This window comes from Aquarana catesbeiana, linkage group LG11, assembly GCF_042186555.1.
Source record: "Aquarana catesbeiana isolate 2022-GZ linkage group LG11, ASM4218655v1, whole genome shotgun sequence".
NCBI lineage: Eukaryota > Metazoa > Chordata > Amphibia > Anura > Ranidae > Aquarana > Aquarana catesbeiana.
The window spans coordinates 230,143,885-230,159,458 of NC_133334.1; the positions used below are offsets into that span (position 1 = coordinate 230,143,885).

Sequence of the window (15,574 nt, forward strand, 5' to 3'; positions counted from 1 at the left end):
AGGCAGGTAGTTTCATGGTTGGGGTTCGAACCAGCGACCCTTCTTACTGCTAGGCTTAAGTGCTATCCACTACACCACTGTGCCGCCCACAACATGGGTGGGAGTTAGGCAAATAGGCATCATGAGTATGTAGCAGACTTGGACAATTACAGGGGAGGTGCTCCTGAGCATGCTGGGATTGGCCTATATATTCAGAGAACACTTGAGCTCTGGGTAGAGTGCACCAGCCAGGGGTGAGGCAGGCTTGCCTTCCCTGGCACCTGCTGCCATGCGGCCTCAGGTGGGCGACCTGAGGGCCTGAAACTAAAATGGAGTGGGCCTGGTACTCCTGTGAGTACAGACCAAAGATCTAGGGGCCGTTTCTTTTTGGTGTTAGTACAGTTAGCCGAGGGTCCAACTAAAGAGATCACTGGTTAGTGACCTGAATAGCTTTGTCTACGTGTCCCTTACTACAACAGACTATGCTCATACTCTTTATTCCTTCACTGCTACGCAGGAGAAGTCTGCAATCTGCTCCCAGCAAGGGACTTCACCTACTAGTCAATTCTAGATCAGCTAGAGTCCTTAAGTTGTGAAAAGTTTTGTTCTGGAGTGTCCTACTACAAACACCCTACCTTATCCAAGTTCCTCAAAAAAAAACCTACCAAACAACACCCCTAGACTGGTCTTTGACTACATCAAGCCTAAGTGTGTGTACCTGGCTGCCAGTGAAGAAGTAAGGACTATCTAGGTAATACTCAAGTGGCTCCTATAGTGGTAGCACTACATGCGGTATAGCCATCTTTAGAGGAACTTCTTTATTGTTTACCTTAGGGAGTGCATAAAGACATGATGTACAGTAGTTTGTAGTACTGTTTTTTTATGCCTGCAGTGTATTTGACACTAGCAGAACCGTATTTGTTATGAGCATGTAATGGTATTCTTATAGTTATGGTTGATAATACAATACTAATGCCTTGTAATATAGTAAGTCTACTAATATGTTATTTGTACTTCTTGTCACAGAACTATATAAACTGATAGTACCCGCTCTACAACTCTTGTATAATGACAGCTGCTGTGTAAAACACAATAAATGTTCTATTAACTATTTAGACCTCAGTACACAGCGCTCGATAATACCCTAGAACTAGTATCATAAATTATAGTGCAACATATATACTACAGGATAACTGTGTGAAGTATTATAAATGACAACATTCATATAAAGTGCTTGTGTGCATATGTGCTCCTGTGCATAAAGCTCTTTAAATCGTCAAAATCCAGCAAAAATCTATTTATGAACTGAATAATCCTTTTATGAAGTCTCCTTTAACAGTTCTTGTGTAAAGTGTTTAAATGCTCTTCCATGTGCAAATCAGTATTTTTGTTCATGTGCTCTAACATAACAACTCTTGTGCAAAGTATCCAAGTACTATCCAATACTGCCTGTGTATAAAACAATAAGTGATATCATTTCATATGGTGCTCTGAGTATAAATTCTCTCTTCTGTGCTGTTAATCCTCCACCATGCATCACCACCACACCCGAGAACTCACCAGATGACCATGACCCCTCTGTGAAGAGTATGATCTTAATGCGTTTTTTCCCCCAAGGGGTTAATATACCCAGAGCAGCAGCTTTTCCACTCCAAAATAACCGTTTTCATAAAATAGAGGAAAGAGAACTCTAATGCCGCATACACACGATAGCACATTGATCGGACATTCCGACAAAATAATCTATGGATTTTTTCCGAAGGATGTTGGCTCAAACTTGTCTTGCATACACACGGTCACACAAAGCTTGTTGGAAATTCTGAACGTCAAGAACGCGGTGACGTACAACACGTATGACGAGCTGAGAAAAATTAAGGTTCAATAGCCAGTGCGGCTCTTCTGCTTGATTCCGAGCATGCGTGGAACTTTGTACGTCGGAATTGTGTACACACGATCGGAATTTCTGTCAACGGATTTTGTTGTCGGAAAATTTGAGATCCAGATCTCAAATATTGTGTGACGGAAATTCCGATGGAGCCTACACATGGTCGGAATTTCCGACAAAAAGCTCCCATCGAACATTTTCCGTTGGAAAATTTGACCGTGTGTACGGGGCATTATAGTGTAAACCCCTTTATTACTTTAATCTATCTCACAAGCTCCTTAAGACGTCACTCTGACAAAACGTGTAGGGCAGGGCTTGGAACATCATTGCGTCACTTCCAGGTCATCCCGGCCGCATTGTATTTTGCATGCAATTTATCTTTCCTCTTTCATGTAAGTGCGTTTTTGGCTTTTATAAGAATAAATGCAAAAACGGAATTACGCTACGAGATGCGTTTTCTGTTCACCCATCCATATGAGCACATCCACTGACTATATACTGTGAAGAGGAGGATGAGATATCAGATACCATCCAAAGGCATTTGGAGCATCATATTTGATTACTTTAACCCCTGCAGGGGCTTAACCATCTGGTGAGCACAGACCTGGAGGGGGGAACACGAGTAATTTCACTTATTCACCAGGCGGTTATACATGCATGAATATTTAAGCACCATCCACTTTGGATTAGAAGAGTTTATATGGACTTATGATTTTTAAATCTATTTATGGACCTTTGAATTGTTTTGTTGCACATGAGTTTTTGTTTACTGGGTATGAGAATACTTTCATATTGAACATTTACCAGTATTAATTGTATTTATTAAATATGTTACAACTGGGGAAATTAGGTTTGAACAAGAACACACACTTTTCATTCAGTGCAACATTTAAAGGGACAGCACGCATTAATTTGTTCACTTGATTTATTTAGCTAATAAAGTGGTATTATGGTATAAATAAGTGACACAAATCAGTTAGAACACATATTTTTATTAGCACTAAAATTAAAGACACCATGCACATGAATGTATTTATTTAATAAAATAGACACTAGTATTGGACAGCACCACACATACCTCTCTTTTAGATTTACCTTTATAGACTCCACCTACGGGTGGGGAAGTTGAGGTAAGGCAGCAGCCAGATTTCAGATTATAGACCCTTAGCGCGGAATTAATACTTATTCATCAATAAATATGTTCACAGTTTGCAGTGCAACGCCCTTGCCCCTGGGTTGAAATGCTCTATTGTATTGCCGGCCGGCTCCACTACCTCTCAGTACGGCACGGTCCATCCTCAGTGTCTCACCACTTCCAGGTGCCTTCTCCTGTTCAGTGCAACAAGCTTCCTGTACATATGCTAATATCCACATTTCTAGTAGGCAATACTACTCTTTTATTCCTTTCAGTTTCATATTATATTGTTCCTGGCACCATTAAATGTCTTCCAAATTCTCTCTTCCAGAATGGCACCAGTTTCCATGTTTTTGACCAAGGCAGGTTTGCAAAGGAAGTTCTACCCAAGTACTTCAAGCACAATAACATGGCAAGTTTTGTGAGGCAGCTGAATATGTGTAAGTACAGAACAGAATGGAAATATTTTATGATTTGCATGCAGTGTCTACATTCTGAGAGGAAAGGAATATTCAACGGAGGAAAGGTTGTAGAGTATGTACACTAAAGGAAAGACTGAAAGTGTAATTGTCTAGGTGCCATGCATATTCCAGTCATTGTTTAAGAGTAGGCCCTAACAAATTAATTATGTCATTATGGCTACTAAGATCTAGTCATAGTTACATAGTTTTTTCTATACTCTTTATTTTATTTAAAAAATATATATATATTTTACCACATCTATATGTATTCCAAAAATGTCAAACAAACTTCTTTTACGTTGTCAGCATCTATATATATATATATATATATATATATAGTCTATATCTTTTACATTTCATGCATACCTCTAACAACCTTCTATACACTCTCACTACTATCATATCCCAATCTTACTTATTCTTTTGGCTGCTGCCAGTCACTTATTTATCCATTTATCTTTCATTCCTATCCACAGTTGCATGTGCATTATTCCATACGTCCCATATCTTATGATATTTTTGTATCCCTCCTCTATTCTTTTCTCGTAGGGTATCACTTGATTAACTGTTTTCATCCATTGGTTTACCGAAGGTGGTTCCACCTGCATCCTCCTTACCACTATTTGCTTCCATGCCAAAAATAATGTTTCCTGCAGTAAGATTGTAATATATCTAGGCCATATCTCGTCTTCCAATAGTCCCAACAGACATACCTCCACATTACATGGGATCGATTTGCCCACCACATTCGACAGCTTTCCTATTACCTGGTTCCAATATCTTAAAGTGTGCTCACAGTTCCACAGTTCCACATTAAATGTAGGAAATCTGCTCCCTCTTGATGACATCGCAGGCAGTTCGATGTAGCCCTACACCCCATTCCAAATAGTCTACTTGGGCTAAGATATCTGTCATATTCGAAATAATAATCTGCCATTTATCTCTTACTCTCAATGAGCTACTGCATATTTTAGCCTGTGTATATAATATAGATATTAGTCCTCTAGGGCCCTGTGATCTGCGTACTCCTATAAGAGGAAATCTAGATATCTTAGGGTTCTGGTTACCTAGTTGTGACGGTAGCACATGACGAAGCTGTAAGTATTTATAAAATGTTTTATATGAGATATCATGCTGTTTAAACAGATATTCAAATGAGTGTTAGGCCTGATTCACACCTATGCATTTTTAGTGCTTTTTGCATTTTGCAGATTTGCACTACAGTCCATTTAACATGGTTTCCTATGGAACACGTTCTGTAGTGCAAATCTGCAAAATGCAAAAAGCACAAAAAATGCATAAGTGTGAATCAGGCCTAATGTTCTATAGTTATATAACTGTGTCAATGTGACTATTCCCTTCCGTTTCCAGAACTCGCAGTCCATGAATATCTTTAACTGCTCCATGTTTGGGTTATTCCAGATTGGAATCTCCAAAGGATTATCAGTATATCCCACCACTTTTTTTGTTTCTCTCCATACTGATCGTGCCAGAGTTAATATGGGGATTTTTACCCTTGGTAATCTCACTGCCTGTGCCTCTAGTCTCACTAACAGTTCATCTACCTCTAAGATCTTAATCTAGTACCTCTCCACTCCCTCTCCCTGCTCCTGAGCTATTCACTTCTGCAGGTGCTTCAATTGGCCTGCTAAATAATATAGGTACAGTATATATCCGGCAGAGCCGCACCTGCCATGGCTTTAGGTCATTGCAATGTTGTTAGTTTTAATTTACATCTTCCATTAGCCCATATGAATTTTATAAACTGGGAGTTCAGTTTGTTAAATATTACTTTAGGTTTTATAACTGGCGGATGTGAGACACATATTAGCATTTAGGGACTATTATACTTTTAATCAAATGTATTCTTTCTACTACTGATAACGGCATTTTAGACCATATCCCCAATTTATATTTAATGTGCTCTGTTAGAGGATATACATTAGCTTTCAATGCCTCCTTCCCTTGTGAGGTAATATAAATTCCCAAATACTTAAAGGACTGTACTATTTTTAATGGGGGCTCTCACCCCCCCTGTGTCCCATCTGTATGGCATCAATGCAGATTTCTGCTAATTTATCTTCAGGCCAGAGAACTCTGCAATTGTCTCTATTATCTTCATGGCTTCATTTAATGTACTCTGAGCATCCAACATATATAATATGACGTTGTCTGCATACAATCCAATACACTTAGTTTTTTTCCCCTAGAGTAATTCCCTTGTATTTCTTTGACTGCCTGAATCTTAACGCTAAAGCTTCTATCGCTTTTGCAAACAGTTGTGGAGTTGTCTAGTCCCTCTATACAGCTTTACAGGGGGTGATAGCATACCATTCACCAGCAAATTTGACCATGGCTGTTTATATAATATACCCACCCATTTTATAAATCTTTCTCCAAATCCAAATCTTTTCATTGTCACTCTTAGAAACGGCCACTCTATAGAGTCAAATGCTCTAACCATATCCAAGGATGCCAATGCAGATATATTTGGAATATGCTCTTTTAACTGTGCTACTATTTGCGTTCTTCTTATATTAATTGATGTTGATTTCCCTGGAATAAATCCTGTTTGATCATTATGGATAATAGTGGTAATAACCATATTTGACCTTTTTGCAAGAATTTTGGCTATGATCTTATAATCCATATTTAATAGCGAGATTGGTCTATATGAGACACACTCACTCAGATCTTTATCCAGTTTCGATATTAATACTACTGTAGCCTCGTACATAGAGATTGGTAATACTCCACGCACAAAGGCCTCTGTATACACCCTAGATAAGACTGGTGCTTTAATATCTATATATCTTAAATATACCTCTAAGGCAGGGGTCTCAAACTGGCAGCCCTCCAGCTGTTGCGAAACTACAAATCCCATCATGCCTCTGCCTGTGGGAGTCATGCTTGTAGCTGTCAGCCTTGCAATGCCTCATGGGACTTGTAATTTTGCAACAGCTGGAGGGCCCCAGTTTGAGACCCTTGCTCTAAGGGTATACCATCTAGACCGGGCGATTTCCCAGTTGCCATCTGTGAGATAGCCTCTCTCACTTCCTCCTCAGAAATCTCTTCTTCCAACATTAAGATCTGCTCTTCCATAAGTTCAGGAAACTCCAAATCATTGAGATATTTCTCAATATCTTCCTCTGCACACATCAAGGTTGATGTATACATTGTAATGTAGTATTCATAAAATCTTTCTATTATTTCCTCTACCATATAAACTTCTTCTCCACTACTACGTTTTATTTTTGAGATTACTGAGGAGGAAGTCTGCTGTTTCACTAAAAGTGCTAAAAACGTACTTGACTGTTATAGTTACAAAATTACATAATAGGTGAGGTTGAAAAAGGACATCAAGTCCAACCATCAGGCAATGGCCTTTGAATAACTGGGAATTTAGAAACTTTTTAATTTAGTTAATAAGTTAATCCACCAAAAACATTCACAATTACATTTTAGGACAGTGTTTTTTCTTTATTTTTTGTAGATGGCTTCAGAAAGGTGGTGAACATCGAGCAAGGTGGACTAGTAAAGCCAGAGAGAGATGACACAGAATTTCAGCATCTGTACTTCTTGCAAGGACATGAACATCTATTAGAGCACATCAAGAGAAAGGTAAGAAAACCAATAATAATAGACATTTAATTTAATAACAGGGCCCCATACATTCATTAAGGCCCCTGTTTCTCAATACCACTTTACCAGATATTTGGCACACTACATTTTTGCTGGCAGTCCAAGACAGTCTTTTTATGCTCTCTTTACTTTGGTGACCAGGGGTGGATGTATTTTATGCTCCCCATTAAAAAGGTCCCTCTACAGTGGTGTTTGGTGGTGGTGGATGCAGTCTGCAGCAATGTAAGGATTACTCACCTGCTTGGGGGTACTTGGGCATTGGATCTTGGCAGCCATGAGGTTGATATGCAATATAGGTTCTGCATCCACATGTACAAAAAAGAAGCTAGTGATTGGCACTTCCTATGCAATAAAAAAACTTTTTGTAGCCCAAGAGGAACAACACTGTAACAACGCGTTTCAAGCTCTCAGGGCCTAGCATATATTACAAAGATAAATGCATAGAAAAATCATTACATATTTGTCCTCCCATGCAACCATTGGCCACTGCCAAGAGCATTATCATATGCTCAAACACTGATGTACTGCACACTAATTATTCAAAGGGTTATTCCACTTTTGTTGAGAAAAAAACATTCCCCTCTGGGTGATCTACAGTATATACTTTGCAAGGATTTTAACAAACTTTGTTGTAGATTCCTACCTTTTGTTATTCTGAAGAAATAGCTCTTTGTTTGTCTGTGTCCATGTGCAAAGTGAATGTGAATGGGAGTGACTTTATATTATCAATCAGCAGATGCACTTGAGGGTTCTAATGAGGAAAGTGATAGGGTCTGAATCCCTTTAGATTTGTTTTCCCTTTAGGAGTATCTCAACAAATATAACATGTTTGTTGCATGGGATGACCAAAATCTGACTTAGTAAGTAAGCCAATCACACAAGCAGGAAATTACATTTCTAAGGGCCTTCCATAAAACGTCTGTGTACAGAACGCTTCCAGGTAGCCATATTGCATTGCATTTTACAGAAAGTTACAGAGCTGCAGATTGAAAAGAAAGGAACATTTATAATAACATTTAATTACAAAATGACCTGTGTAGCAATTGTATATGTTATATTATTTTTGTTCATTTGCTATTTTTTCCCACAAAAGTGCAGTTACTCTTTAAACTCAGGTGCTGTCAGCTGGAAGCTGTTCCCACATACAAAAAAATACAAAAAAAGCTGTAGCACTCGTGTTCTTTATTTATTCATCCGGAAAAACAAATGTTCAATGTTTCAAAGTTTCAAAAAAGACAACAAAACAGACAACAGTTTTGGGTCTAATGACTAAACCCTTCCTCAAGCCTATTGTTTCCTACTCCTCAGCATGTTGTGCATTATTTTAAATCTGTAAGTGACACTGCCTCACCGGAATGAAATCTTAAACTACTGGTCTTACATCACTCATCTGTTACAGAGAAGATGTGGAAGAACAATCTCCATGTTAACATTCTGACATCAAATATGATACCAATTACATCCGTATTGACAATATATAACAATGTATAAGAAAATCAAATCACAAAAATAATAATAAAAATAAATGTACATCAAAATTCATATTTGGTCCCATGGTTGTAAGGTGTTCAAACCATGTATCCATTTCACTTCTCTCCTCTTTAATACCAATTCTCAGTCCCCATCTCTCCTTAATGTGGGGATATGATTGATAGATATATACTTTAACTGTGAGATCATATGACCAATATCAATGAAATGTCTCACCAATTGTATTTCAGTTCAATAAATCCCCTGATCGTATATTTATGTCCACACACTGACACTGAATAATATATATTCCATATGTTTACTGACATGATATTCAATATCCCTTTTGGGGGTGATTAAAACTCTCCCCTTTCATCACTAAATACAATTCAAACACAGAAATGAACACATCTGTGCTAGACCCAAAAGGTGGAAATCACTTGCATGGAGGGTACATTATCAAATTTCAATAACTGGATGTATACTGTGCGATCCCTCCTAAACAACTGTATAGGTCGCTTGTTAAATTCTACTATAGTAGGACAGTTTTCTCCCAAAATATACCAGTGTCTATTTATACGGGACAAGATTTTCCTTGACAAGTAATTAAATTGAGACACAAAAGAAGGTATATGTACTCCTGTTACATTACTCCTGCTTTCTAATATTATGTCCCTTCATACTTTCTTTCTCAATCAGATTTTTCTCTCATTCAATACTCATTCTTATATTTCAACTGTATAACTCCTCTCACAAAGTTTCCTTTTCATCTCCTCTAATCTTTCCACCCTTGCCTTTGGTTAACTCACTATTCTAGTAACTCACTTATATTGGGCCCTAAGGATTGATTTAAAGACATTAGGTGGATGGTGACTTTTGTAATTCAATTTTTCTTTTAAATTTATCATTGTCAATCTTAAAAGGGTTGTAAAGGTTTGTGTTTTTTCACCTTAATGCATCCTATGCCCCCCAGCTACCCGTATTACTTACCTGAACCCCTTCATTCAGTCGACGGGGACGCGCTGTCTCTCTCTCCATGGGCTCCCGGCTCTTGATTGGATAGATTGATAGCAGCGCAGCCATTGGCTCCCGCTGCTGTCAATCAAATCCAATGACACTGGCACTGGGGGGCAGGGCTGAGTCCTGCATTCGGCCTCTATGTATGCCGAATGCTGGACTAGGGATCGCGCCCGCAAGTAATCCCCCATGAGAGCGCTTCTCCCAGGGGGTTATCTGATGCGGGGAGGAGCCGCAAGAGCCGCCGAGGGACCCCAGAAGAGCAGGTTCGGGGCCACTCTGTGCAAAACGAGCTACACAGTGGAGGTAAGTATGACATGTTTGTTATTTAAAAAATAAAAATAAATTACCCTTACAATCACTTTAACTAACGTGTCCAGAAACTAAATCTGTTGTTCAATAGGTTGCATATTACATTTCCAATTTTCTACTATCACACTTCTACTAGCTCACTATGGAATTATTCCAGAGATGAGGCGCCCTCACACCAAATGGCGATCACTTCACCTATGAAGAAACCCCACAGCAGGCAATGTTTCTGAAACAACTGTTGAGGTTAAATAAATCTCTCCTCCACCCATGTCATAAAAGTGTTTGCATGAGGGGGAGCCATATTTGAACCCATCACAGCTCCTCAAACTTGAAACATCCCAGGTAATGAAACTCATTCTTTCTGGCATAAAACAATCTCTAATAATCCACAAAAAGTGATCAGTATCTTTCATATGAGTACAACTCACAAATTAGAGAGACATTATTTTAAAAAAAGGAATACCTTGTTACTCCCATGATGTATGTACTCCCTAAGTTACATAAGAATCCCATTTAACAAAAAACAACGCTCAGAAATAATTCCGCTCCTGTGTTATCAGTCAAAAAAGGCTAGGACTGTTACTATGTCCTTTAATGAGCCAGGATCACAGCAGCACTTCCTTTGATTGATCAGACAAGGTCTTGACAGCAATCTACAGTGCATCTAGAAAGTATTTACAGCCCTTAATTTTTTTTGTTATGTTACACCCTTATTCCAAAATGGATTACATTAATTATTTCCCTCCAAATTCTAAAAACAATACCCCATATTGACAACATGAAAGAAGTTTGTTTGAAATCTTTGCACATTTATTAAAAATGAAAAATGAAAAAAATCACATGTGTATTCACAGCCTTTGCCATGGCACTCATAATTTGAGCTCAGGTGCATCCTGTTTCCACTGATCATCCTGGAGATGTTTCTACAACTTGATTGGAGTCCATATGTGGTAAATTAAGTTGATTTGGAAAACACCTGTCTATATAGGATCCCACAGTTAACAGTGCATGTCCGAGCACAAACCAAGCCATGAAGTCCAAGGAATTGCCTGTAGACCTCTGAGACAGGATTGTATCGAGACACAGGGGAAGGGGGTACGGAAACATTTCTGAAGCATTGAAGGTCCCAATGAGCAGAGTGGCCTCCATCATCCATAAATGGAAGAAGTTTGGAACCACCAGGACCATTCGATCGGGGGAGAAGGGCCTTAGTCAAGGAGGTGACCAGGAACCCAATGGTCACTCTGACAGAGCTTTAGTGTTTCTATGTGGAGAGAGGAGAACCTTCCAGAAGAACAACCATTTCTGCAGCACCCCACCAATCAGCCCTGTATGGTAGAGTGTCCAAATGGAAGCCACTCCTCAGTAAAAGGCACGACAGCTCACCAGGAGTTTGCCAAAAGGCACCTGAGGGAGTCTCAGACCATGAGAAACAAAATTCTCTGGTCTGATGAAACAAAGATTGACTCTTTGGCTGAATGGCAAGCGTCATGTCTGGAGGAAGCCAGTCATTGCTCATCACCTGGCCAATACCACCCCTACAGGGAAGCATGGTGGTGGCAGCATTATGCTGTGGGGATGTTTTTCAGCAGCAAGAACTGGGAGACTATTCAAGATCAAGGGAAAGATGAATGCAGCAATGTACAGAGACATCCTTGATGAAAACCTGCTCAAGGGCGCTCTGGACCTCAGACTGGGGTGAAGGTTCATCTTCCAACAGGATAACGACCCTAAGCACACAGCCATGATAATAAATGTGTGGCTATGGGACAACTCTATGAATGCCCTTGAGTGGTCCAGCCAGAACCCGATTGAACATCTCTGGAGAGATCTGAAAATGGCTGTGCACCGACGCTCCCCATCCAACCCGATTGAGCTTGAGAGGTTCTGTAAAGAAGAATGGGAGAAACTGCCCAAAAATAGGTGTGCTAAGCTTGTAGCATCATACTCAAAAAGACTTGAGGCTGTGATTGGTGCTAAAGGTGCTTCAACAAAGTATTGAGCAAAGGCTGTGAATACTTATGTACATGTGATATTTTTCGGTTTTTATTTTTAAGAAATTTGCAAAGATTTCAAACAAACTTCTTTCACATTGTCATTGTAATTAGTGAGACACACTCATATTTAAAAGATACTGGTGGCTTTTTACGGAAGATTAGGAATTGTGCTATCCCAGAAGAAACGTTTTTTGTCACCTGGGATATTTTAAGTTTGTATACTATATGTGTACTGATCCTGAATTAGGGATTGAGGCATCTAAAATGTTGTTGGTTGGAGAGGTACAAAAACAATTTATTTAGCATCTTTCAATGATCACTTTGTAAAAAAACTTTTTTATTTAAACAGCATTACTATTTACTACTATGAGGAGCTGCGATGGGTTAGAATGCAGCTCCCCTTATGGAAATGCTTTTATGACATGGGAAGAGGAGAAATAAATTGCCTGCTTCAGGGTTGTTCATAGACTCTTTCACTGTTTGGTGTGGGGACAAGTCATCTCTGGAGCAATTCCATAGTCAGCTTTCCAAAACGGTTATGTCCCACATAGGCTTACTATTCACTAAAGCATATAGACTTGACACCATAGCACTAACAGTTTACTGAGAACCCAAAGGACTGTGATAGGTGACCATTCTTATGTCGGCGCCCGTACAGGACAGCTAAGCTGCTCCAATGCTGCCCTCTTCAGACCAGAGAATCTTGAATTGACATAAACAAAACAAAAGGGTGCAAAGGCTTAGTGTATTAACAACAGAATTTTTATTTGAGGCTACATTCACACCTGGGCGTTTTGAAACAGAATTACAGCGATTCTGCCCGTGATTTCAAAACGCTCTGCTAAAATGACAAATCACACAATGCGAATTTCAGATGTCATTTATTTTATTGGCACCTAAAAATGCGGTGTGAATGCAAAAACCCAGGTGTGAATGCAGACTTAAACTTAAAATCTTTAACTTAAAGTACATACTCAAAATAGCCATAGGCTAAAACAGCTGTAAATGCTGTAAATTAAGAATGCTTTAAGAAATAGAGATTGCATTTTTTATCAATTAACAAATTGGAAAATAAATGAATAGAAGAGAAACCCAAATCAATATTTGGCCCAATATGTGACAACCCTTTGCCTTCGAAACAGCATACATTCTTCTAGGTATCCTTGCACACAGTTTTTGAATGAACTCAGCATGCAGGTTGCTCCAAACATCGTGGAGAACTAACCACAGATATTCTGTGGAGGTAGGCTGTCTTAGATCCTTCTTTCTCTTCAGGTAATGTTGAGATCAGGGCTCTGTGGGGGCCAAACCATCACTTCCAGGACTCCTTATTCTTCTTTATGCTGAAGATAGTTCCTAATGACATTGGCTGTATGGTTGGGGTCATTGTCCTGCTACAGAATAAATTTGGGGCCAATCACACACCTCCCTGATGGTATGGCGTGATGGATAAATATCTGCCTGTATTTCTCTACATTGAGGACATTATTGATCCTGACCAAATCTCCAACTCCATTTGCACAAATACAGCCCCAAACTTGCAAGGAACCTCCACCATGCTTTACTGTTGCTGTCACTGAGTGCCTGCAGAGACTCATTGTACCTCTCTCCAGCCCACCAGTGAACAAACTGCCTCCTGCTACAGCCAAATACTTCAAATATTTTTACCCATCATTCCAGAGCACCTGCTGCCATTTTCTGCACCCCAGTTCATATGTTTTCAAACATAGTTGAGCCGCTTAGCCTTTGTTTTCACGTCGGAGGAATGGCTTTTAGGCCACAATTCTTCCATGAAGTCTACTTCTGGCCAGACTTATCCAGACAGTAGATGGGTATACCTGAATCCTAATGGTTTATTCCAGTTCTGTGCTGATGGCACAGCTGGACATCTTCTGATGTTGAAGGGAAGTAAGCATGATGTGTCTTTCATCTGTTGTATTAAGTTTCCTTGGCTGACCACTGTGTCTACGGTTCTTAACATTGCCCATTTCTTTGTGCTTCTTCAAAATAGCTTGAACAGCACATCTTTAAACCCCATTCTGCTTTGAAATCTTTGCCTGGGAGAGACCTTGCGGATGGAGTATAACTACCTTGTGTTTGTTGCTGTGCTCACTCTTGCCATGGTATATGACCTGTGACATGAAACTATCTTCTACAACCTTACCTTAGTAGCAGAGCATGGCTGTTCCTCACCCAGTTGTAAGCCTCCTACACAGATGTTTCTGTTTCAGTTAATGCCTGTGTTTCAACCTGAAATTGATAATCATTAGGGCCTGCTTGGTATAGTTGGTTAACTTTACACCAGCCTCTAATCCTAAAAAATCCCTGACTTTGTGCAAGTGTACAAAGTGTGCAAGTGTAAGACTTGATGCTGGTTTGAAGCCAAGGCGGAGTTACACCAAAAATTGATTTGATTTAGATATTTCTTCTGTTCGCTCACTTTGTATTTTGTAAATTGGTAAAAATAAACAATTAAAATACATGTTTTTGAAACCATTCTTATTTTTCAGCATTTCTTCAGACCTGCTTAAAACTTTTGAACAGTACTGTACATAAACCCTGGTGGCAAGGTGGTCCTATTGAAGATGGAACTCGCATGACCCTGACATCAATCAGACTTGCCAGCTGATGCGTTTGAGGGAACAAGCCCTCTTTTTCAGAGCAAAGCTTGTCCCTTAAAATGCATCAGCTGGCATGTCTGATTGACCTTGCCACCTGGGTTTATGTACATCGCTGTTATAGCCTATGGCTATTGTGAGTATGCACTTATTGGTTTTAACTTTTAAATAAAAATGTTGTTGGTAATGGACTAGGCCTTTGTGCCCTTTTGTTCTGTTTATAGGCTTACTATGGACCAATCGTTTTCCGCGCTCCCTCCTCTCCCCTGAAGCCGCTGCTAGCTGACGGAGGGGAGCAGATCACATAACCAGACCAGAGCAGCCTTAGAATAGGTAGGTATTTTTCTTCTATGGGGTAGTTAGTACAGGTGTTACAAAGGGGTAGGAGTAGTTAAAAATGTTTTTTTTTACTAGAATTCCACTTTAAGGAAAATGTGCTGTTTCCTGTATAGAAGGGCTTACGTCAGACCTCGGAATCATTGTCTTCATTAGCTAAAGATCCTCTTCTGTGCAGCAAGAATAATTTGTTTGGCTGTTTTAGTAGTGTAGATTTATTGCCCTCTTAACGTCTGCTACAGGCTGAATTTGCCCTGTATACTTAGTGGAGTAAAAAATCCTAGAGTTTCTCCTCATCGTGAACTAGCTGAGATTTTTTTATTTACAAAAATGTTTCAAGAAACTAGAGTTTAAGCAAAAGTATTTGTGTGCAAGAAATTTTTTCTTTTGTCATAATATAACATATCATTATGTTTATTATTCTTGGTACTACAGCCTATTTTTGATTTAGGTATACTTTATGCTAAGATCAGTGACATTATTGTCACAGTTGACACTGCTACAGAGTAGCCTTCACCATGGCCACTAATCACTGGGGCACACTTTGTGTGCTGCACCTTCCTTAGCTAAGACCAATCTGTCCCTTACCAATCAACTGTACCAGCAACAGGAATACCGCACACCAAGATACAAAATAATATTCTTCTTTTATTAAAATAGCCAGCAAGATTCTTTTAGTAGGCACTGTGCCTAGCACAAAACATGCCAGAATAAAACTTGTT

The 15,574-nt window shown here is 39.3% G+C and overlaps 1 protein-coding gene across 1 annotated transcript in view; it reads left to right on the plus strand.

The window, feature by feature from the left end:
* LOC141111740 (heat shock factor protein 4-like) overlaps positions 1-15,574 on the plus strand; it is a 123,311-nt gene that overhangs the window by 20,097 nt on the left and 87,640 nt on the right. The window contains exons 2-3 of the mRNA XM_073603880.1: positions 3,331-3,439; positions 6,954-7,081. Of these exons, the coding sequence (XP_073459981.1) occupies positions 3,331-3,439; positions 6,954-7,081 (237 nt within the window). The remainder of the gene's footprint in view (positions 1-3,330; positions 3,440-6,953; positions 7,082-15,574) is intronic.